This window comes from Vicia villosa, unplaced genomic scaffold (assembly GCF_029867415.1).
Source record: "Vicia villosa cultivar HV-30 ecotype Madison, WI unplaced genomic scaffold, Vvil1.0 ctg.002409F_1_1, whole genome shotgun sequence".
NCBI lineage: Eukaryota > Viridiplantae > Streptophyta > Magnoliopsida > Fabales > Fabaceae > Vicia > Vicia villosa.
In genome coordinates, this window is record NW_026705921.1 from 235,929 (window position 1) to 261,903 (window position 25,975).

The 25,975-nt window shown below is 31.7% G+C and overlaps 1 protein-coding gene, 1 long non-coding RNA gene and 1 pseudogene across 5 annotated transcripts; 2 read left to right on the forward strand and 1 right to left on the reverse strand.

Moving 5' to 3' along the window:
• Positions 1-6,161: 6,161 nt before the first annotated feature.
• LOC131638774 (putative disease resistance RPP13-like protein 1) lies at positions 6,162-12,311 on the reverse strand. Its single transcript, XM_058909318.1, has 3 exons — positions 8,027-12,311; positions 7,734-7,840; positions 6,162-7,417 (listed from the first exon to the last, which is right to left on the reverse strand). Exon 1 carries the CDS (start codon positions 12,086-12,088, stop codon positions 8,078-8,080), a length of 4,011 nt encoding a protein of 1,336 aa, XP_058765301.1. The 5' UTR covers positions 12,089-12,311; the 3' UTR covers positions 6,162-7,417; positions 7,734-7,840; positions 8,027-8,077.
• Positions 12,312-13,542: 1,231 nt separating this feature from the next.
• On the forward strand, positions 13,543-14,440 carry LOC131638766 (WAT1-related protein At4g08290-like; annotated as a pseudogene).
• Positions 14,441-22,532: 8,092 nt separating this feature from the next.
• On the forward strand, positions 22,533-24,927 carry LOC131638769 (uncharacterized). 4 transcript variants are annotated; one of them, XR_009294767.1, is made up of 5 exons: positions 22,533-22,946; positions 23,400-23,491; positions 23,702-24,065; positions 24,177-24,316; positions 24,782-24,927. It is a non-coding gene; the product is annotated as an uncharacterized LOC131638769 (long non-coding RNA). The 4 variants fall into 4 exon arrangements; XR_009294766.1 differs by having other exon boundaries at positions 22,535-22,946; positions 23,702-24,016; XR_009294768.1 differs by having other exon boundaries at positions 22,536-22,946; positions 23,702-23,990.
• Positions 24,928-25,975: the final 1,048 nt, after the last annotated feature.

Below are 25,975 nucleotides of genomic sequence, written 5' to 3' on the forward strand. Positions count from 1 at the left end.
ACTATGAAGATTGGCGGTAAGTTAGAAAGTATTGATGTGGTGGTGTTGGTGGATAGTGGAGCTAGCCACAATTTCATATCCTCCCGAATTACTGCTGCTTTGGGCTTACCTATTACACCCATGGCAGCTAAACGAATTAAAATTGGGAGATGGTCACAATGTGGTTTCACAGGGAGTGTGTGAAGGAGTTAAATTGAAACTGGATCTTATAGAGGTGGTGGTGGATGCTTTAGTGTTAGACTTAGGAGGAATGAATGTGATTTTGGGCGTCTCTTGGTTATGTACTTTGGGTAAAGTGATAATGGATTGGAAGGCCTTGTCCATGCAATTTTAGTATGAAGGAAAATCTGTTGTATTACAAGGTCAAGGTGCTAACAGTGAAAGACAATGTTTCTTGAATTCGTTCCTTGAAGATAGACAGAATGGTGTGAATGATGCATGGTGGGTAACCGATTCAGATAAGAAAGAGGTGGTGAACAGTGCTTTACAGAATCTGCTGCAACAATATGTTGAAGTGTTTCAAGAACACATTAGGCTGCCACCTATGAGATCACAAGTTCACCAAATCAAGTTATTTACTGATCATGGCCCGGTAAGTGTGAGACCCTATAGATACCCTCATCATCAAAAGGAGGAGATAGAAAGACAAGTCAAAGAACTGTTGGATGCTGGAGTAATAAGGCCTAGCATGAGTGCTTTTTCTAGCCCAGTGATCTTAGTAAAAAAGAAGGATGGCAGTTGGAGGATGTGTGTGGATTATAGAGCAGTCAACAAGGCCACTTTCCCAGATAAGTATCCTATTCCTATAGTAGATGAATTGTTAGATGAGTTGTTTGGAGCTACAATTTTTTCTAAGATTGACTTAAAATCAGGATACCATCAAATTAGGGTGAAAGAAGAAGATATCCATAAAACTGCTTTTAGAACCCACAATGGACACTATGAGTATCTTGTTATGCCTTTTGGCTTGATGAATGCACCTGCCACATTTCAGTCCACTATGAATGACATTTTTAGGCCTTTCTTGAGAAAATTTGTGTTGGTGTTTTTTGATGACATACTGGTTTATAGCAAAGATATGCTTACTCATAAGGGACATTTAGAACAAGTACTAGAAGTGTTGGTCGCTAACTATTTTGCTGCAAATCAAGCTAAATGTAAGTTTGGTTGTACTCAAATTGATTATTTGGGGCACATCATTTCTGGGCAGGGGGTGGCTGTAGACCCAGAGAAAGTGCAGTGTATTAATGACTGGCCAGTTCCAAAGAATGTCAAAGGAGTACGTGGGTTTCTTGGACTGACCGGTTACTATAGAAAGTTCATCCAAAATTATGGGAAGCTGGCTAAGCCTTTAACAGAATTGACAAAGAAAGATAACTTCTCATGGGGTCCAGAAACAGCCATGGCTTTTGAAAAGTTGAAGCATGTCATGACTACTTCACCTATTTTGATGCTTCCGAATTTTGCCTTGCTTTTTGAAGTGGAATGTGATGCTGCTGGTAGGGGGTTAGGAGCTGTGTTGATGCAAAATAAGAAACCCATAACTTTTTTCAGTAAAGCTCTGTCTGATGGGAACCTTGCAAAATTAGTGTATGAGAAAGAATTGATGGCTTTAGTGTTGTCTATTCAGCATTGGAGGCATTACCTTCTGGGCAGATCATTTGTGGTTTATACTGATCACAAGAGCCTCAAACATTTCTTACAACAAAGAGTTTCCTCTCCTGACCAACAATGTTGGCTTTCTAAATTGTTGGGATACCAGTTTGAGGTCAAGTATAAACCTGGGCTAGAGAACAAAGCGGCTGATGCATTGTCTAGATGTCATGATGAGATGGAGCTGAATGTGTTAGTATCTTCTCCTAAATGGCTAGAAGGGAAGCAGCTATTACAGGAAGTGTCACAAGATGCAAACATTCAACAAATCATTCACGAAGTGACTACGAAACCGGATGCCAGGCCAGGTTACTATGTGCAACAGGGAATTCTATTTTACCAAGGCAGGTTGGTAATCTCAGCTAATTCACCCTCTATTCCCTTGTTGTTAAAAGAATTTCATAGCACACCCATGGGAGGCCATTCAGGATTTTTGAGAACATACAGGCGGATTGCAAACAACCTTTACTGGGTTGGCATGCAGAAAAGTGTCAGAGAATTTGTCAGAGCATGTGATGTCTTCCAAAGGCAAAAATATGCAGCCACCACATCTGGAGGTTTGCTACAGCCCTTGCCTATTCCCAATGCCATATGGGAAGATTTATCTCTTGATTTTATTACTGGCTTGCCTAAGTCTAAGGGGTTTGAAGCTGTATTGGTAGTTGTTGACAGATTGTCTAAGTATAGCCATTTCATTTTGCTCAAACATCCTTATAGTTCAAAATCTATTGCTGAACTATTTGTTAAAGAAATAATCAGGCTGCATGGTATTCCTTCTTCCATCATTAGTGATAGGGATCCAATCTTTATGAGTCATTTTTGGAGTGAACTATTTAAGCTACAGGGTACAAATTTGAAGATGAGTTATGCCTATCACCCTGAAACTGATGGGCAGACAAAGGTCATAAATAGGTGTCTGGAAAGTTACTTGAGATGTTTTGCTTCAGAACAACCTAAGACATGGTCACATTGGATCCCATGGGCCGAATTTCGGTATAACACCACTTACCATGTTTCTATTGGGAAGTCCCCTCTTGAAGTCGTTTATGGCAGACAACCTCCTAACTTGCTGAAATTTCTAAGTAATGAAACTAAAGTGGCAGCTGTGGCTCTTGAACTCAGTGAGAGAGATGAAGCGTTGAAACAATTGAAAGTGCATTTGCTTAGAGCTCAACAACAAATGAAGAAGTACGCTGACAGCAAAAGACGGGATTTGAAGTTTGAGGTTGGTGAATGGGTCTTCTTGAAGTTAAGGCCTCATAGGCAGCAATCTGTGGTCAAACGTATCAATCAAAAACTAGCTGCTCGTTTTTATGGACCTTTTAAAGTTCTGCAAAAGATTGGAGAGGTGGCTTACAAGTTGGAGTTACCAGCTCAGTCCAAGATTCACCCTATATTTCACGTGTCATTGCTTAAAAAGGCAGTTGGAAATTACCAGGTTCAAGGTGAACTTCCTAAAGAACTGGAGGTTGTTGATACTGATGACATATATCCTGACAAAGTGTTGGGTACAAGGATCACAGTACAGGCAGGTGTGACTGTTCCGCAGAGTCTTATTAAGTGGAAGAATAAGTCTTTGGATGATGTTACTTGGGAAGATGATGCTTATCTGAGGGGACAATTTCCTGAATTTAGCCTTGAGGACAAGGCTAGTTTTAAGGAGGGAGGTGTTGATAGAGATATGGATGACGAGGTGGGCTTTAACTATGGACCTAAGTCAAAAGTCTGGAGGGTTTATACTAGAAGAAGTGATAAAGGAATAAAAGAATAGAATAATTATAGGATTCTGTTACTATAATTATGGGAGTTTTGTTATTATAGGAGTTTGTTATTATTTATAGGAGTCTGTTCCTATAAAATAGGAATAAGCTTAGGGCTATAAAAAAGGGTAGAAATAAGGGATTTAGTATTCTACTTAGGTTTTGAAAATCACCGTCTTAGTGAGGGGAGCACGGCGTGCTTAGGGGCTGATAGATATTCTTTCATCACTGCTAGTTTTCTATAATTGACATTCTTTTAATTCTTCTATTCATATTTTCATTGTTCATTCCTATATTCAAATAAGAATCCTTCAGGAAAGGGCAGACAAACCTAGTTAATAATTTGCCTTAGTTAAAACCTAAGGATCTGTTTGATTAAAAATCTCATTTGATTACTGTGGAACTTGAAAATATTAATGAACATAAGTATATATACCTTATAACTAAATAATAATAACTTTATTGTCCAGTGACATTAAACAATCATGTAAGGTTCAAGAATCAATCTTTTTTCCGTAAAAGTCATTAGTTTTTGTCCTAAATTGTTAGATGTTGATAGGCACAAGGGTGATAGGAAGCAACATGTTAACAATATTATCATTACCATCAGTTCTCAAGTTTGAAATAGTAGTGAGCCTTTCGAGATTCAGTTATAGGATGCATTGTTATTTTCATCAATCTAAACTAAATTGATTGTAATTTTGGAGCAGGGAAAGATTCTACACATAGTGACAACTCAAATATATTTTTAATTTAGGAACATGTATTGAAAGTATTCAACATATTATATGAATAAAAAGGTGAAAGCAGAATGAACATAATAGAAGAAATTAGTACTTGGGTTTTGTATTCCATGACAACAGCAACTGCAAAATCAAGGAAGTGAGGAACACGTTGTATCTTGAATGTGTTTTCTTCCAACAATCACACTTCAACAAAGAATTGTTGCCATAACTTCTGAGAGTTAACATGTATCATTGATAAAGAGTACAGATGCAAGTTTGAGTCATGGTTTTCTCAGTATGATAATCATTGCATGAAAATAAAAAAAATCTCATAGATCACTGTGGAACTTGATCATATTAAGGATCTCTTAGATTGTGCATACAACGAACCACACACCTTATAATTTGAAAACTGTAAACATGATCCAAAAATAGAACAAATGGGAATCCCCAAAGAAAACCTCAAATGACAAACAATTTATTGAATGAGGAAGTTACAAGTTTTTGTAATTGATAAGAACATTAAGCACCAGTGGTCTAGTGGTAGAATAGTACCCTGCCACGGTACAGACCCGGGTTCGATTCCCAGCTGGTGCAAATATGAAGGAGCTGTGATGATAATATTTGTGGTGTTTGGTAACATCAACCTTCCTATCTTGGGATGAAAAATGGGTCTGAGCTCCTTTCATTTTGCGCTGCAGGTCTTTGAGAGAAGGTAATAGTCCAAATGAAAGTAATGTTAGAAAACAAACGATGTCCCAACCAACTCGGAAACCTTGTCCCACCACCATAGAAGCCAGTGCAGAAACAGGTAGAATTTGAAAGTTTTCTAGTCCAACAATATACATTGGCATCTCCACTATATTCATAGCTGCTATCAAGGTGATGTTAATTAATTAGCTTTCCATTATGTACCGGTGATTCAATGAGAATCCCGCACTCGCACAAAATCAAGGTTTGCAAATAGTAAAGGTCACTAACATTTGATTTTAGTGTGGGGTGTTCCATATGTTGCTGTTCAGTATCTCCCTTTGATAAATTGTCGTCCTTTGTGATTCTCTTGTAATCTCAACCAGTCGTCCCAGTAGGTGAAGTTTTGTCAAAGAAAATTTCATATACATAGATAATATCACTGCAATAAAACAGAGTAAAATTCTGCAACAGAAATACATAGATAATTTTAACGCAGTTGAAAGATCAGCATGTTCCCTTAAAATAACCGTGTTCGTGTATACTATCCTTGGCCTACTTCATATTTTATCAAAAGGAAAAAATCACAATCTCCAAAAGTATGGGGTTTGCATTAATTTAATACTAATAGACATTTCTTAACTGTTTCTGTATTGAATAATCTGAATCCCTAGTTAGTTACAAAGTGTCACATTTGGCACTAACTTTTACAAATTGTAGCTTGTCATGCAAGCTGATATTACAAGCTGAAGCTTTTTCCGATAGCTAGTCTAACAGTTGGCACAAACACAGACTAACTTAATAAATTTAGTTTAACTAGCTATTATACATGTTCTCATTCCCACTCACCCACTCGCTTAAGCTCAAGGTGCGCAGTCTGAAGAAACAGGAGCAGACACATTGAGCTAGAAAAGGAAAAGTTAAAAGCATACAAAAATCGGATTGCTAGAGAACATGAAATCTCATAAAGAGGCATGCTACACAAAATAGACATGTATATGGGATACTGATAATGTTTCGTTGAGGGATCATTTTTCTTGAGAAGAAACCGTAATCGAAGCAAATGAAAAGTTTAAGTACATCAACTGATAATGTTTCACTGAAGGATAATTCTCACATTGTCTACTTTTGCTGATTAATCTGAACTGATCTCGTTAAGTACCTCAGCAATAAGTTTCTGCAAAACAAGGTAACAGCATATGAAAAATCTGGTACCCCAGCAATATATATCAGTAATTCAACGAGAATTCCGCAGTCGCACAAAATCAAGGTTTGCAAATAGTAAAGGTCACATATTGTTTCAGACTTTTGGTGTGTTCCATATGATGCTGTTTCAGTTACTGAACTTGAATGCATTCTACTATAAACCCTACTACTTACAGTTTTCAAACCAATAATGTCTATTTGTTGAACAAAACGTCGAAGCATTTCTTACACAAAAACTTTAAAGTTGTTGTCTATCTTTAGCTCCCTTAGCTCCCTATCTTTAGCTTCCATTTGGTGCACGAACTCCCAATCTCGCACCACTAGTTGTTGTCTCAACTCAATCTTATGGACTTCAACTTCTTATTGTTAACCTTATTTTTCTTCATTTTGTTGTTGTTGTTGTTTCACATTTTGCTATTGGAACTCACGTGCTACCTCTAAAAGTTGAGCTAATTGTGAGTTGAAATTTTTATGCAGTGTATAACTAAAGGAGGTTTAGGTTGGTCTTCGTGATTCCATAGTAGTGACTTGTTTGAAAATGGAGTTATGTTATTGGAAATTTACAGTGTTGCTCCACGGTGAATGCCGATGTTCACGTATGTATGTAAGCATGACTTAAATAGTCAAATTAGTATCAAGGTAGGATCTAGTTAGTTAAGTTGAAATATTATGAGCTTTGTAGTCTTTCATATCAGTTCACAATCTACCAAAAGTCGAGCCTATTAAGATGTAGACTTTGTTCTTCGTTCAGCCGATCAATACTAGTCTTAGTAAGAACTTTTTAACCAATAAATCATTAATGCATGTGAAATTTTGAAAATGGTGTTATATTAAGTAACCGTGTTATATTAATGCATAGCCAAATTTCTCTCATGATTTAAATATGAAATTTCAATGTTGTTTGTTGTTCTATACTTCAACATAAAATTATCAATAGTAGTAAACAAATTTACAAAACTCTTGATCAAGAAGAAGAATCACCACAAGTGTCAGCCTCAACCAAATCAACATCACTTCATGCTTTTCACTCTCATGTTTCTAAACTCATTGATCAATTAGCACTTGACTAGGAACCTGATCGTTAGAGTCGGAAACTTTGTCTTTGTCATGGTTTCAAAGCTGTTTTGGTCTCTTGCCCTTCATCAACAAAACTTTTAGTGGACAGTGATTATCCAATTCCAATGAGTCAATGGAAACTTGATTTCGTTGAAGAGCATCTCAACAATACCATGAGTTTGTTGGAGCTCCTGAATACCATTCCTTCTTCTCTTTCTCATTTTGGCCAAGCTACACTTTCTCTAGCTCATGGTTTGAGTTTGAGTTTGGCTAGAAAGCATTTGAAAGCAATTCAAGGAAGCCTTATTGCCGAGGATGAAGTAAGACCTAATGCAGCCAAAGAATTGCAGAAAAAACTGTGCGAGTTAAAACAGAGTGATTTGACGATACAAGCAAGGAAGTTGATAATTTCTTTAATGATATAATGAATCGGAGAACTAAATTAGTTAATTAATCTCGACTAACACATTAATGTCTTCACATGATTAATATTGCACATGATTAAGATAGAAAGAGAACACTTAAATATTTATGTGATACATTAAGATAAAACTAAGCACTGCATTCATCAGAAAATGTAAGTGCAACAGAATAAAAAAAACTGAGAGATACAGCAGTGTTGGAGAAGAGAACAGACAATAACCTTCTCAACCAACCAAATTCAACTCTCCTTTTCATCTCAGTCTTCTAGCAGTCTATGTCAGCCTCAAGAACAATAGCACCCAATTGAATTACCGAATTACCTGGACTCTGGAAATGGCAGGCAAATCTAGTTAATAATCTGACTTAGTTAAAAACTAAGGATCTGTTTGATTAAAAATTTCATTTGATTACTGTGGAACTTGAAAATATTAATGAACACAAGTATATAACTAAATAATAATAATTTTTTTGTCCAGTGACATAAAACAATAAAAAATGTAGTAATATTCATACCTGAAACAGGAATGGAATTCTTCATTTCCTTGACTTCTCAATGCCCATGGCTCATATTGTGAGTTGGAAATTTATTTCTATGACAGGGATGTGAGCAATTTTGGACCAATGTTCCTTCCTTTTATATCTTTCTTCTAACAATGGGCAATCACTAATGTACAGTCGCTCAAGAGAGGTAGGGAGGCTGTCTTCTTGCAATGATTCTAGTCTTGGACAATTGCTGAAATAAAGTGATTTCAGCAAGGAGGGAAAGGCTTTTTGAGGCAATGACTCTAGTCTTGGACAATCTGCTAAAGAAAGTAATTTCAGTGAGGAGGGAAAAGCTTTTTCTGGCAACGACTCTAGTCTTGGACAATCTGTTAAACAAAGTGTTTTCAGTGAGGAGGGGAAGGCTTTTTCTGGCAATGACTCTAGTCTTGGACAATCGCTGAAATAAAGTGTTTTCAGCGAGGAGGGAAGGGCATTTGACACAAGCCCCGGACAACCATTAAAAGAAAGGGTTTCTAGAGATGAGAGGTGTCGAAGTCCAATTCCTTCTAAGGGTTTCATTTCAGAGAGACCATCCATTTTTAGATAAACAAGGGAAATGGGCAACAACAGCTCTTTGAGCAATATGTTCACAATATCACCACCTCTGATATGCAATGATGAAAGAGCAGTGATACATTGGAGACCCCACTCTGTTACCGGCTTTGTTATCCTCACAGAATCAACCATAATTGATTGTAAATTGGGAGGTAGGAAAACCCCTTCACATAATGATAAATTCAAATTTGGAAGATTGATGAGAGATATGCCTTCAAGAGCGGTGAGGGTGTCCATCCGTTGAGGTAGAGATCTAAGTTCCTCGCAAGAATTGACATCAAAAGATTTGAGGGCTGACGAGCTACAAGACAAAGTTTCTGAAATAAAAATAGATTCCAAACTCCTACATTTAATGATGGAAAGAATTTGGAGCATAGGAAAACAATTCAATGGGATGGAGGTAAGTGAATTGCAGCGGTCTAATCTAAGATTCACAAGGGATGTGTAATTGCTCCACATATCAGGAGGAAGGAATGTTAAATTCTCACAATTTTGAATACTAAGTGATTGCAAAGTGGGTAAACCATTTGTTGGAACCTTAGTGCGAAAACTAATATGATTGAGAACCAATTCTCGAAGACAGGTGCTGTTTATAATCATTTTAGGTACATATTTTAGCATATGACGGCTCCTTATCTCTATTTCTTGCAGCAGACATGGAGAATCACTCTCGAGCAATGAGTATTGGTTCCTTTCAGTATTGCTTATTGAATCTGAATCTTCCACAATATGAATCTTTTTTATTGAGGAGAGCCAATGTTGAGTAGGTGGTGTTTCCAAGAGATGAACACAATTACATATTTCAATCTCTTCTAAGGAAGGAAGATGACTAGGTAAATGTCCCTTCAATTTGGGACAGTTGGATAACTTCAGAGTTTTCAGACGAGGAAAAGGAAACATGTTGTCTGGAAAAGGACACCATTCCTTCCAATTTTCCATGTACATAAATTCCAATTTCTCAAGGGCTTGAAATGGTTGGAATGAAGAACTGGAACCTCCTGCTGCCATGCCATAGAACTGTTGCCCAATTGTCTCCAAAATTCTCATGCCACTAATGCACAAGTTCTTGAGAGAAGGTAGCTTCCCTAGTGGTGGAAGTGTCATGCAATTCACACAATTACCAATGCTGAGGTACACCATGTTAGAAAACGAAGGATCTCCAAACCAACTTGGAAAACTTGTCCCACCATATGATACAATGCTCAGTTTCTCTAGGTTTGTAGATGGTTCTAACATATCAAGCACGTTCTTTTCATTAAGTGTGTCATCAGTTTCCTTGCCCCACTGTAGCGTCAATTCCTCAATATGTTCTTTGCTCTTCAAGTTAGTACCACTTACCTCCATGACATCATTGACATTTTGCAGGTTCTTGATGAGTAATTTTCCCCGTAGCTTAGGAAACTTGCCAAGCTCTCTAACACATAAACCAATATTTTTCTTGCCTACTACAAAATCAGTTAGAGTTTGAAGGTTTTCTAGTTCAGCAATTTGCTTCGGCATCTCTGTTATGCTTGTCCTATCAATATAAAGATGACGCAAATTACTTAATTTTCCAACATGTTCAGGCAATTCTGTGAGTTTTGAGCAGCAAGATAATATCAAGGTTTGCAAGTAGTAGAGGTTGCATATGGTGTTGGGCAAGCTTGCGATATCCGTGTAAGAGAGATCTAGATAGCGCAACAGCACTAAATTGCCAATTGTAACTGGTAGCGTGGTGATGTTTCTATATTTTGATAACGATAACACACGCAACCTTCCAAATGTGGGTAGCAAACCATCGACCACCTTTCCTGATAAACAATGTGTATCCCATCTGCTGGAGCCAATGGCTAGGAAGCTTCTCAAGCATTTGAATTTGTAGAAAGTCTTAAACTTTTTGAAAATGTCAAACAATTCTTGATTATATGACAAATGGCGAACATTTTCAAAGCTCACATCGCCAAATTCAAGTCTGTAACAAGTTTTTCCAGATACAACAGTAGCTAAATCATTAACCAGGTCATGCAAGACAAAAGTTTGACCACGAGAATCATCGTGCAATTGTTGAATCAACGATCTGGATAGCAACTCAGTAAAACACTCATCACCTGCTTCTTCCATAGTTTTTTTGTCTTGAGAATGATCAAGGAAGCCTTCTGCCATCCACAACAAAACCAATTGCTTCCTATCAAGTGGATAGTCCTTTGGAAAAATAGAGCAATAGGAAAAACATCTTTTCAACTGAGAGGAAAGATATTGATAACTCAGGCGCAAGGCAGGCAGAATATTATCATTCTGTAAGTTCCATATGTCATTGTTCAGAACTTCAACCCACTCTTCAGGATCTACTTTCGAACGCAACAGTCCTCCAAGTGATTTCGCAGCTATTGGCAATCCACCACACTTTCTTGCAATCTTCCTTCCAATTGCTTCTACATTTCGCTGTTGAGCTTCAGAAAAGTCTCCACTTCCAAATGCATGTTTGGAGAGTAAAGACCAACTGTCTTCATCTGATAGAGGATCTAGTTCAAAAATAGGAATTGTGCGTGCAGCATCAGCCACTTTTTTGTGGCGTGTTGTGATGATCAATTTGCTTCCATTTTTTCCATAAATCAACGGCGATACAAGATCTTCCCAATCACGATGAGTGTCATTCCATAAGTCATCCAACACAATCAAAAATCTCCTGTCTTTTAAATTTTCCTTTAAGCCAACTCGAAGTAAATCAAGATTGTCAGTTCCTGATGGTGTTTTAGTGACAGATTCAAGGAGATTTTTGGTAACTCTAAAAACATCAAAATCTTCTGATACACAAGCCCATGCTGTGAGATCAAAGTGCTTTTGAACATTTTCATCATTGTAAGCAAGTTGTGCAAGTGTTGTTTTTCCGACACCTCCCATGCCTACAATTGCAAGTACGCCCATATTAGTATTGCTTTCTGATAGCAACATGTTCATTACTTTCTCTTGGTCATCTTTCCTACCTACAATGACAGATTCATTGAACATAGGACTTGAAGGAGTTCTATGAGAAACTCTGACACTTATAGTTTGCAAACTAAGTATATCTTTGTTATCAGCAAAAAGTTTGAGGGTTTCACACATATCTTTCATTTGGGAATTGATCTCTCCATAGATATTTTTAAAAGGAGAAGAAAGCAAGTTCCAGACCTGATTAGTTTTGCTTGCAGGTTGCGTGTTCTCCATCTTGCATCGAAGGGAATCATAGCTAATTTGGTTGAGCAGATCTTCAGCATCGTAGACAGCATCTTTCAAGCCATCAAGCCAGTCTTTGACGGAAGGAGTGTTGATCTGCTTCTCCTCTGCAGCATCTAGGAGAGGTTGAAGAGTGAGTAGTGTTAGCCTTAACTGTTTTAAGAATGAGACATTGAGCTTGGTGTTTTTTATGTAATCACGAAACTCTTTGGAAGCAAGTTTCTCAACTAAGGTTTGAACTGTTGCAGTGAGGAAAGCACTTCCTATTGCGGCGCCGGCCATGATGTATTAGCAAAAGTTTGAATGAAATGAAGATCTAGTATGTAAATGGACAGCAAAGACTGATATGTGAATGGTTATTTTGAATGGTTGGCAGTGGTTATAGTAAAGCAAGACTCACATATGAATAGTGTCGTTATTTTGACCAACTTGTTTGCTTCAAAACTGATGGGAGCATAGTCACACTGTTCTCAATTGGCATCGATACGGGAAGGCTAGCTGGATAGTTAAGCATTGATTAGGAATTTGTTTGACTCAATATTAGAATACAAATAGTTGAATACTTTTTCTTTCTTAGGCGTATCATATGGGTAAGACACACTAGTGTGTAGAATAGGTCCAATCATTTTTTTAGTAGTAAATAATAAAAAATCAAAAGTTAATGTCTTATTTATTTAATCATAACATCATCTATTTTAATATATAAAAATGAATTACCACCAAATTGCCTTAATTACCCTAATCACAAACAATTAAACATGGTTTTGCATACCCCTGAGCGTCATTTTACATCTAATCATGATTACATTCCAACAGTTTATTTAATGCAAAACTTCTGTATTGGAATATGAAAAAACCTGCACCGGTAAACTCGAAGAATTGGTCAAAGGTAAACAATATCCTAATGAAAATCAATTTAAGATAGTTTTACATACCCCTAAAAGTAATTACACACCTAGACCTATTTAATTGCAGCAGCCTAATTAATTTAAATCTTTTATTGGAATATGAAAAACGTTGCAACACGTTTTAGTCTGCTCAATGCATTGGAACCTCCAGTTTTGAAAAACCCTAAACCCATTCAATTTCTTTCCTCCATCTATAAAGTCATACTCTTCAAGGAACATGCCATCAATATTCTTCATTTTATTCTGTTCACTTCTGAGGTTTATTTTCTTCCTTCCCCCCCCCCCCCCCCCCCCATTTTCCCGTCTTCCTCTCTTTCAATCAATACCATCTTCCTCCATCTTGAATTCTATTCTTTCGTTTTCTATCCATTTTATAACATCTTCCTGCATTTTTCATTAATATAACCCGAAATACATTAATCTTTTAACCATTCCATTAATAATCATTTTTCATCCATCCAATAGTGAATCTGTGTGGCATTAACATGGCTTCGATTTCAAAGTCCAAAAGAGAAGATTTTTTATTTCTTATATTCGCAAATGGATTTTGATTTTATGATTAAAAATTTCAAAAATAGATTTCAAAATTATGGATTTAGACTCTATGAATTATTTCCTTTTCAATTTTGTTAATCAATATTGCTTCAGAATCGTTTCAATATGATTTGCAGATTTGCAATTCTGTAAATGACAAAGACAAAGAAATTTTGAAAAAGTGAAAAGTGAAGTCTTGACGGTGGGCCTATGAGAAATTGAAATAAAAATGTTTGCAAATATGGTCAATGATATTGACTATGGGAAAACTGATAGATCTCTCAAGTTATAGCTATGGTTAGATTTCTATTAGTATTGTTTTTCCATCATGTCTATTTTTTTCAATATTCTTATTCTTCTATTTGTGATTCTTTGGTTTTTTATGGATTTTTTAGGGTTTCTTCTAAAGTTCCTCATGTTGAGATCATAAATGAAGAACATGTAACATTAGCTCCATTTGCATTTTATTTAGAAAGGTCTCTTCAACCTCTTTCATTCATTCATTATTTTTACTATTTCCACTAACAAACATTTTAATTATGATGTTCTGAAAAATTTGTTTTGTTTTTTTTTTTCTTTTAGGAAAATTAGACTGAGGATGAGTCTCTGTATATTTTCAGAGATTATGTTACTGGCTTTCTTCGAGTAATCATTCTTATATATTCTTACTCTTTATAGTTTATAATATATGAATTTCAATCTTGATTTTTCTGTAGTAACTTAATTAACTAAATTATATTATATTACATTTATAGAATAATTATTGATCAATGTTTTGCTCTGTTGAGGATGAAATTAACGTCTGTTTCGTTCCTTTCAGCTCTGATTAACTATGTGCCTTCTATTACTTTTCTGTTTGCAGTCATTTTAAAGTAACCAATTTAATAGGTATACATCATCATAGTTCTAAATTATTTTTGAATAAAATATTTTTTGGTAAATTAATTAACTAATTGTTTATAATGTGCAGGTTGGAGCACATGAAGATAAAAGAGGTAGCATGTTAAGCCAAAATGATTGGTACTGCAACGCAATAACATTTGCAGGAACATTGCTGATGGCTCTGTATAAAGGTCATGTAGTTAGTGTTGGGAAGTCGTCCATTATTCATGCTACAAGCCAGCCTGAGATTGTGAATGATTCCAATAATAACCGGTGGATCATAGGAACCTGTGTCCTCCTCATTGAATGATTCCAATAATGAGAGAAAAATGATTTTTTTTACTGTTTTGTTTAGACTTAAATATAAGGAAAATGAAGTCTTTATGCTGAGAAATCTGGAGGAATTTGATTTTTGTTAAATGTTGACAGAAAAATCAGTGTTGTACTCAAATGTTGATAATTTTAGAAATTAAGGTGTTTGATTTTGGAAGTATACTTAATTCCCATTAAATTTAAAATTGTTGATTTCACCGATAGATATCTGAATACCTTAAATATTTTGTTTGGTAAGTTGGTGATTGATGTTGTTACCGTGAGAATTTTGTTATCTTTTTTTCTCACATATTTACTTTTCTTTATTTGTTTGTTTGATTTTGTTGTTGTGTTGAATTTACTCAAGTCTTTGTGAACTGAGTTTGGATCCAGTAATATATCTGATATCACCACAAAATATTCCACTTCTCTATTATTTTTTCTACTATTAAACTTTATAATTACTATTGTGGTACCAGATGTTTTGCAGTATCAAAATTTTGAATAATACAGTCACACTAATATGCTCATAAATGGCAAAAAAAAATAACGGCACAATTGTTAGTTTTATGTTAAAGATGTTTTATGTTTCTGATAAAAGTATTGAATCATTGTGATTGCTGCAGTGCATGCCAATCTGCTTTGCAAGGAAAGCGTGATCGTTCTTATTACAAGTTATCCATCATTATTCCAGCCTATAGGAATTAATACAGATATATGATTCTATGCATAGCCAACACAGATTCACATTATTATGCCGATTTTCAATGGCCTGTTAATAGTGGTGGAGCCTATACGAATTAATGCAGATGGCTTTTTAAATCTTTTGCAAGTTGAAGGCTATTTTTGATAGACTTATAAATAAGTAAATAATTGATACTATACCCTACCATTTTGATGTTTTTTTTATTACATAATTGAGTATAATTATTCTATTGTTTTAAGGGATTTTTTGATTACCCTTAAACGTAATTAGAATTTCTAAACGTACATTTTTCTACACGTAGATTTTATGAAAGGATTGTAGTAATATTTTTTTAACCTTAATATTAAAGACTCATTATTATAATAAAAATATATAATGGGTGGATATGGGATAATGGGAAATGAGTCTCTGTAAAATAATTATTCTATTAATGGGATGTAGTAATATTTTTTTAACCATCTATTAATTTGATTTATTTGTGATATTCTTTTAAAAAAAATAATATATTAACTTCCATTACAAACACTATTAAAATATAATTAATATTATTAAAATTGTATTTTACCAAAATATTTTAATATTATATTTTACGGTTTATATTATACACGTATGATTTTAATAAAGTGAGATAAGAGTCAAAATACATTGAATTTTAAATTTATCATAATATATTAGTTAAGCTGAATCCGTTAGATAAGTTAACATATATAGATTGTTGTATAAATATTCATAGTGAAAAACTAAAGGACCAAATAGAGGTAGGTTTTAGTTGTAGGTAGTAATAATTAAACATCATTTTTATTTAGAGAGTTTAAAGAAAATGTCATTGAGAATATGTAGTTTTAGGTGAGTAATAATTAGTTGTCTTTTTTAACATTTGCAAATATACAGTACCTTGACATAATTCAAATTTAAAGGGAGGAATAAGTATAAAATAGTTTTAAATAAACATACAAAAAAAAGATTTTGTATAGAATTAAAAATTAAAAATTAAATGCATATAAAATCTTTCAATACGCATTATTGTATCTTCCACCTTGAAAATAGTTGAGATTAATTCTAATTTATATTCATTCCTTTAATATCCATAAAAAAATTGATGAAATTAATTATAATTTATATTCATTCCATTAAATATATCAAATACAAAGAAAGAGTTGGTATTGACCATTTTTCTATGAAACACACAATTGTTATTCTTTGTATATTTTATAGTAGATTTATTAACTATTTTTAATTGTATATTCATGTATGAGAATGTGAATATCGTATGTCCATCATTCAATTAATATTATTATTATTATTAATGAAATATATTTTAAAAAAATCAAAATCAAAGGGAAGAAATTTAAAATGGAAATTCTATCGTGAGTGGATCATCTAAAATTTAAATTTATATTTAATATATAATAATAATTCCTAATTAATAGGTTCCAAAACACAATTATTACCAATACAATAAATATTCGCCTATTTAGTATCTATTTTATTGTAAATTAGTCTCAATATATATTTCAACCTTTAAAAATGGAAAGTGTTGGTCTAAAAATAATAATTTATCTTCTAATAATACAAGATTATGAAGAAATTTATAACTTATTTTTTATTTGATAAATATTCTATTTTTGCTATTGGATTTGCAATTTGAAATAGATATTTTTTTTGTTTTTATTCCATTACATTATAATTTTATAGGCAACAATAATTTGCTTCTATAAAAAATTGTTTCAATCAATTAAGTATGATTTCTTTTATAAATTTTTTAAATAAAAATATCATATACCTGATAAAAAATGATATATATTATTATTACATGATACAAATAAAAATAAAATTGACATGAAAAAATGTTAGCATTTATTTATGATAAGATGTTAACATTTATTCTAAAAGTTGATACATATATTTGTTTTTATTAAAAAACATGAGAAAATTATGATTGATGAATAAACAATTTTTTTTATGAAAGACACAAATTTATTTATTTTTTATATTTAAAACAAAAGGGCAAGATATCAACTATTATATATTTATTTACTATTTATAAAAATATTATATATAAGTAGTGTACATCCTCATATTTAATTCTTAAAATAAAAACTTTTAATATATTTAATTGAAAAAAAATTGGTACATGAATTTCACGGGAGAGTTTAAAATTGGGATTGCAATTTTCTCACACAAAATTTTAAAAGAAGGATAAGATTTCACGGGAGAGTTTGACTACGATTCTCTCCTATAAAAATTTTACCAAAAATAAAGTGTCTTCGGTTCGGAGGACCATCTTAAATACCAATAAATTAAATATATGATTCACTGAAGTTCAATGGAGAGTTAAAAAAGGATTAGGATTTGATTTAATTCATAAATTAAATATGATTTTTCAATTTATTTATTTCAATCTACATAAAAAATTAACCACACACAAATAATTATAAAATGCATTAAATATACTTTCTTTGTTTTTCATGAAAAACACAATTTTAGTGGTAATATGAATTCATCTTTAATTTTTCCTAACCATCATTAATTATAGTTCCAAATGATAACGAATAAAATATGTAGTATAAATTAGACAAGCATACTGTATATATAAACTTCAAATTAAATTATTACCATTTTTATTATGTGAGTCGCACGTGAAAAAAGAAGAGTCACAAACACCGCTTTTGAACCACAGTCCTTTCTAATTTCTTCCGCACAATGTTATTTATTACTTTAAATGTTAATCATATTTAATCATATTTGACCTAAAGTCTTTTCCCAAACCCTATTATACTTCCAACAATTTTTCTCGGTTAAAGAAATTAACATATTGGAAACCGAAAATTAGCCTTTTGAATTCTCACTCTATTCATTCATCAAATTTTTGTTTCAATTTATAGTAGATTTATGATTCACACCAACCTCTATGTTTGGTTTACTTGCCTTTTATTTATTAATGTATTTTTTTTAGTGACAAAGAGTAAAAAATTTGACTACATCAAGGACATTAACAAAAAAAAATGTGGAGATGGTTCGATGGGAGAACAGTCTCATTTTTCATTAAATTTTCATAATAATCAACATTAAGAGCTTATTAATAACAATTATACATTAATCAACCTAATAAAAATATTATATTTAGTTTACAGTCCAAAATTATTAATCATAGAAATAATAATATTTTTAAAATTAATATATAATAATAATAATATCTCTAAGGCTATGTTTGGGAGTTTGGAGGGGAAGGGAGGGGAGGGCTTTGAAAAATAAGAAGAATTGGGTGAAAAGGATAAAAGGATTTTGGGTAGGAGGGTTTTGGAGGATTTGAGTTTATTCATAACACCAAAAACCCCATAAAATGGGGGAACTCAAAAATTGTATTGAAGGAGGGTTTTGGAGGGTTTTGAAGGGCTTACATAAATTTTCCAAATATCTTTTAAGTTGTTATAGTATTTTGAAAATTAAAAATTTAGTAATGATAATGACTCTTTTATCATTCTAAACAAAATCATTTTTTAAAAAATGTCAAATATTTTTCTATATTTTTTTTAAAATTTTGTTTTTGGAAGCCTTCCCCTCCCCTCCCTTCCAAACTCCCAAACATAGCCTAAAAGTTATTTATGGCTAAAAAAATTCACACGATCAACTTTTTTTTTTGTTTTCCAATCCTAATTTATTTAATAAAATATTAAATAGTTTTATTTTATTTTATCGCAATCCTTTGTCATTGATTAAACTTAAACTGAACCTGTTAGACAAAAAAATAGATTGATCTGATATATTGATCCCCAATAGAGGTAGATTTTAGTTGTAGTAGGTTTTAGTTGTAGGTGGTAATAATTAATAGTCTTTTTTAATTAGAAGTTTGAAGAAAATGTCATTGGGAATATGTAGTTTTAGGTGATAATAATTAGTGTTCTTTTTTAACATTTGCAATTATTAATATTTTTTAAGAAATAATTGATCTACTATTATAATAACTACTATCATAATAAGAAAATCGATGTCTACCAAAATTAATTTCATGTCCAATTTTAAACAAATATTTTAATCCGATTTTCATGCCTTCAATTGTCGTTTTTCATCATCAACTCATATTAGCATGCCTTATGTCTTTAATATTTGACAATATCTAAAAACAATCCTTATTTCTTTTACATGCTACAAGTTTTCCAATCAATTCAAGTATCTAAAAGTAATCATTACGGTTAATTAATCATAAAAAAGTGAAATTCATATAACTCTCTACCTTCAATACAATATCAACAAATATATAGTACCTTGACATAATTCAAATTCAAATAGAGGAATCAGTATAAAATAATTGTAAATAAACATACAAAAAAGATTTTGTATAGAATTAAAAATTAAAAATTAAACGCATATAACACCTTTCAATACGCATTATTGTATCTTTCCCATTGAAAATAGTTGACATTAATTCTAATTTATATTCATTTCTTTAATATCTATAAAAAAAATATTTGACATTAATTCTAATTTATATTCATTTCATTAAATATATCAAATATAAAGAAAAAGTTGGTATATAAATCTTTTTCTGTCAAGATTATAAATAAAATTATAAGTTATTTTTTATTTAATAACTTATTTATTTTTGTTATTGGATATGCAATTTGAATTAAATATTTTTGCTGTTTTTATTCCATTACATTAGTATTTTTGATTCGGTATGAGTACCTAACACAGATATGAGAAATTAACGACATATATGTGATAAGTAACATTAATATTAATAATATACATCTTTTGTACAAATTTTTCTTTGGTAAATCAAATTAAATATATATTTAAAGTTAAATCTCATAATGTGTTGCATTGAATTATAATATGTCATTTCATTATTTTTTGTTTCTTGACTTATAAAAAGGCAATTTTTTTTTTGCAATTTTTTATTTTGATAATTTAAATTTGCAATTTGAATCATGCTCATAAAAAGGCAGGTAGACATACTAGGGGTGTGAGTCCATAAAAATTGTTGATAATGTGCGTCTACGGAAAAAAAAGGCGGGTAGACATATTAGGGGTGGGAGCCCATAAAAATTGTTGATAATGATAGTACATAATAACTACATTATCTCAATTTTTATTTATTTTTTTACTTTTTATCAAGAACTATATTTTTTCAGAGTTAAAATTGTAATCAACAATAATAATTAATTATCTCTAATATTATTTTAATTTTTATCCAACATAAATATCATCATTGAAAACAACTACAAATTGATAAATTAAATTAATATTGATATGATAATCATCATTGAAGAAATTATTTCGCTTAATTAATATATGTTTTAATATAATTCTTTAACCATAACTATATTATATTTATTTAATATTTATACCGACTTTACGTGACCCGTGCGGGCGCACGGGTCCTTTACTAGTACAATAGAAAAAAGCAAGATGAGTACTTTGGCAAGTTTGAAACTTGGCACTCTCTCCTGCATTCTTCTATTTATATTTCTTCTTTAAAAGGAAAGTTTCTTATAATATTTTATTATTATTTTTATATTGTTTTATAATTTTCTCATTAATGTGAAGATACATATTTTGGATCAAATTTAATCTTTTTGGCCATATGGGAAGTTTCAAATTGCACGCATCTTCACATTTTAACATTGGTTTTTCAACCATTCCATTTTCCAACCTCCAAAGCAATTTTTCAGTATCCTCCAACTTATTGTGTTCAACATGCATCTGTGTATTCCACTTATTGTCCATTTTCCAACCCTAATGTATTCCACTTATTGTGTTTCTCATATAACTTTCTATATTCTAAAGATTCCAAATAAATAAGCAATCCAAATGAAGTTCCAAAATGTTACAACATAAGCAAGTTTTCCAAATTCATTCGCTATCAAAAGGATTACTGGAAAGTGAAAGGTAAAGTTTCTCATTTCTTTTTCAGTTCTTCTTCCTAATCTTCAATTTGTTCCAGTATGATTTAGTCAATTTTTTTTAACAACAGTATGTTATTAGTGTAAGAAGCTTCAAATTTCAAGCGTGAGAAGATTCTTCAAGCGGTTGATAAATAGACTGTGTGTCCCAATTTGGAAAAGAAGACCAATCTATGAATGCATATACTACTGCCATCAGAAACGCATACACGACCATCATTGTGGTACTTTTCCCTTGCACCTCCTTTGCTCACCAGATCCGTCGTAAGAGAATTGTTGTATCTCCATAGTCATTATTTTCCATTTCTAAATATCTCCATAATTTTTATATTTTTTTTTCAAATTTTAACATTAATGGTACATGTTTAATTATTTAATTTTCAGCATCATTTCAATATAACATTGTTAAAGCTATATTTTCTCAAAGAAGAAATATAGCACTTTAATTACCTTTTCATTATCCTTAAATTATTAAAAATTGGTTATTTTTGCTTTATAGCACCGGTTTAGTCCGGTTCGGGGGCGAGTTCTGGCATCAAGTGGTTCCATCCCCCTCCCGATCGCAGTTGCGGGGGATCGAACCGTAGTTCTCCCTACCAAGTCCAGCGCCAATCACCACTGAACCAACTAAAAATTAGTTATTTTAATTGTCTTTCTATCACTCTTATTTCTATCACCTAACCTCAAAACAATTCCCCTCTCATAAATCTTTGGACCATTGTTTATATATATCTAAATATCCATTTTTTTTATATGTATCTAAATATTTTAGTGTAAATATTTTTGTGTAGAAAAGTTCTGAGGATCATTAAATTTTAAAGTTTGTTTACCTATATTATTGATTTTAAAGTTTGTTTACCTATATTATTGGTCTGTAATTCAAATATGTGCATTATTTACTTAGATAAGAGGGTAACAAATAAAAGTTATTGATATTATGGTTTAATTATTCTATAAATAGATGTGTTACAAACCGAATCAAATGATCATTTTAATTAAATTTTTAAAATTTATCTATAATATCACGTGCCAAAAGTAATCAGTAATAAAGTAATGTAACAATTATTTTCATTCCATGGTAACAAAATTTACTTATAACAATTGCACTCATTGCCTACATTTTTTTACACAATTTGAAATTTTTTAAATGTATATTGATTATATTTATTGCCTACATTTTATTATTATCTTATTTATTTTAGATAATTTTTAAGGCATAAAACATTAAAATTATAATATAATTAATTAGTTTATCAATCACTACAAAAAACTACACTGATAGTGGAAGTTATTTAGAGGAGGATTTGGAAAACTCCCGCAAAATATATTTAAAATTAATTATTCACCTCTCATCCTCATAAATTTTGTTTTAACTGCGGCGCGTTTTCATATCCCCGTAAAACTAATTAAAAACAGCCTTAAAACAATGACCGAACGAATTTCGAGTCAAAAGATATAATAATAACTTAACTTTTTTTTCTCTCTCTCCATTTTTTATACTCTTAATCTTCTTTTCCCAAAATAAAACAAAAAAAGCGTCATCTTCTCTCGTTTCTCTTTATCCCCAAACCAACAAACCCTCGTCTTCTATCTTTTGCCCCCAAATCATGAAACCCTACTCTGAAATTATTGCCGACCTATCTGATTTATTTCTTTCTATTTGAATGGATTCCTTTCTCTCTTCTATCTTCGAATCATTGCTTTTTGAATCGCCCTAATACATGAATGAAAAGTATCTTAAACAGAGAAACACGTTGTTGCGGTGTCATAATACATCAAAAACAAAGGCAAATGAAGGCCCACGTCGCGACCCACATCTAAAGTTGTTTCATCAACCATATCAGAGCTAGGTTATCCTCTTCTCACCTCTTCTCTGCTGATAAAGTTTTCAAGTAAGTCAACATTTTTTGGGTAACATTAATATTTGTTGCATTTTGGGTTTGTCCTTAACCTATAATTACTTCTCAATGTGAAAATATGTAAATCCTAAATTTACATAACCCTAATTTTTAATTCCTCCCCAATCTCATTTTTTGTCTGCTCTCTTCATTTGATTATATTTGTGCCATATTTCCAATTGTTGACTTGTTCTATTTTTTCCCTAACTTATTTATTCTGTGTGAGTTTTATCTTCAATTTCTATCTTGTTAAATTTTTTTGTATGCAAGTTTGTTAGTTATATAATGCATGTAGGGATACATTTATAAACATTTGAAACACTAGCTTTATGAATATGTTTTTCTCTATGGAGATGGTGTTATATGTTTTGGTGATTTATAAACAACCCATGAGAGCTAAACTTAGTTGTTAAGTTCTGGTTCCTTATCTTCGGTTTGATGAACCAGGTTCTCGGCAACCCACAAAACAACCTTCTGACGGGATCTCAAATTCAGCAGGGAATATCAAAAGTAAAATAGACATCTTCTCAAATATGAAGGTAAGTTTGTATTAAGTGTGTAACATTTCAGACCATCTTTGCATTTGATCATCATTGAGCTGCTGGCCCCCCAATACGCTTGACCACTCCTCATGTCTAATATCTTTACGTGAAAGCAAATCACTCATTTTTCTATATTTATGATGGCAGCCCCCCTGCATTTCATCACAATTTTTCCCTGAATCTTGATAAGTTATGTTTCTGACTTAGGGGGAATGTCAACCTTCAAATGTCTTGTGAACAACAACCAACTAGTTGCATCATCTAATAACTATAATGGGTGAACAAAGGTTGTACCTGCATGTTGGACTACATTTGCATTGCGGGTGGTAAAAATAACTCTGCTTCTAGTTAACATATCGATATGGCTCTGTTCAAGGTACCCAAGTATAATTTGGATGTTTCTTTTAAGACATCAACAACTATGGAGTACTTTGTACACGTCAAGGTTGCGAGTACGTAATCAGTGGACAAGTTTTCTTATTCTACTGTAATCAAGGTGAAAATTGTGATTGCATGTCTTTGGTAAGATAAAGGATTTGTCATCGCGAATCTCAACATACTTTACAAACTTGTAAAAATCATTTTTAATATACTTTTTAATTTGTTTGTCAACTACTTTAATTCCTTAATAGTTGTCCTTATTTTTACTCTGAAAGCATTTGGTGTCTCCATTTATTTTTAGGTAAAGCCAAAGGTTGGTTGGTACGATATGTTTCAAAGTAGATTCAAGTCATGGAACACTAATCTTCTGCAGGAAGGGAGAAGGGACAATTCAATGCAAAATTATCCCATTATGATGAATCAACTACTATGTGGATTTAGGTAAGACACAAGCTTTTGAAATTTTGTTACATAAGGTTTTACCACTTCCATTAGTTTTAATAAAAATGAGAAAGGACTGAATAGAAAGAGAAATGAAGGAAGAATATAGAGGATTCTATATTATTCATTGAAAGAGTAGATACACATTTGATCATATTGTTGGTTCCATTATAGTTAATTAATATATGTTGAATTTTAGCACATGCATGATATCTTTGTGCACTTCATCATGCTAGAAGTCCAACTAACTTTGTGATAGGTGTGCTAGACACAAAACCATCAATGAGCTATCCAACTAAATGGATTATTAGAAATTTGATTCATGGTTTGAGAATATTAAATTTGATACTCGTAAGATATGTGAAACAAAGCCTAAATGAATTTTCTGTTTTTTACTTAACTTTTAGGCGTTGATTAATTTATTTTGAATAATTTAACTTAGTCTTTTTTTTTTTGTTATTTCAGTTCGTGGAAGGAATGCTAATTCACGTTATGGGATGCAAGAAAATTCTTTAGTCTAGAAATAATTTTATTTTTATGTTTATATATGCAGCACATTTATGTCAATTTGATTATATTATTAATACAAATTTGTGTATTATTTTTTTTTACCCAATTTTAATAATTTACGGGGGTTTTTAACCTCCACGAAGAAAACCCCGTAGTATAAACAGGATACCAGCGGTCCCTCAAAACCCCTGCAAATAATTTATGGGAATCATATAAGCGGCGGTTTTCATAACTCCCGCAAATCATTTTGCGGGGGTCGAAAACCCCCTCAAATAGTTTAAATAACCCCCGCTATATAGCGTGTTTTTTTGTAGTGAATAGGCTTAAATTATTTATTTCCATCTACTATAACATTATTATATAAGTAGGGAATTTTTAATAATATTAAAAATAATTATGTCTAACTAATTTTATGAATAGAAAAACACGATTTACTACAACATAATGTCATAATTTTGCTTTTGAAATTTTAATAACAACATATTTTTCAATATTATAGTTAAAGTATATTTTACCAAAAATTTGATATATATTTACTTAAATAAAAATAATACATTTATATATTATATTATAATGTATTATTTAATAATTAATTTGATTTATCTTTTAATAATATATTAAATCTATATTTTCTCCTTCAATAATTAATTTATCTTTCGAATTTAATGTATTACTTTAAAAAAATTAATTTATATCATAATATAATCCATATCATAATTAAAAAACAATATTGTTTTTAGGCCTAATATAACATGATCACGGCCTAATTTCATGTCCCTAATAGTCTACTTTTAATCTCCTAATAAATCTCAACTAAATATTTTTCCTTATATTTAGGGACATGAAAAATCATTGATTATTTTTAAGCCCAATATATTTTGTTTTCATTATGAATTATATATCTACCTATTAACTCATATTAACTTATAGTAGGTTAAATTAATGTTTCTGCGACAATTATAATTTTAAATATTATATTCTTTTAACCATCACTATATTATATTTATTTATTATTTTAAATGATATTGTGCGACCCGTGCGAGCACGGATAGATGACTATTTCATTATTTTATTTAGTTTTTAGGATGTAAAATATTTTATTTACTTAAATTATTTGTAAATTTATAACTATAACATTATTTGTAAATT

Excerpts from the sequence above, each read along its gene's own strand:
- LOC131638774 (XM_058909318.1), bottom strand. The coding sequence starts at position 12,088 with ATGGCCGGCGCCGCAATAGGAAGTGCTTTCCTCACTGCAACAGTTCAA.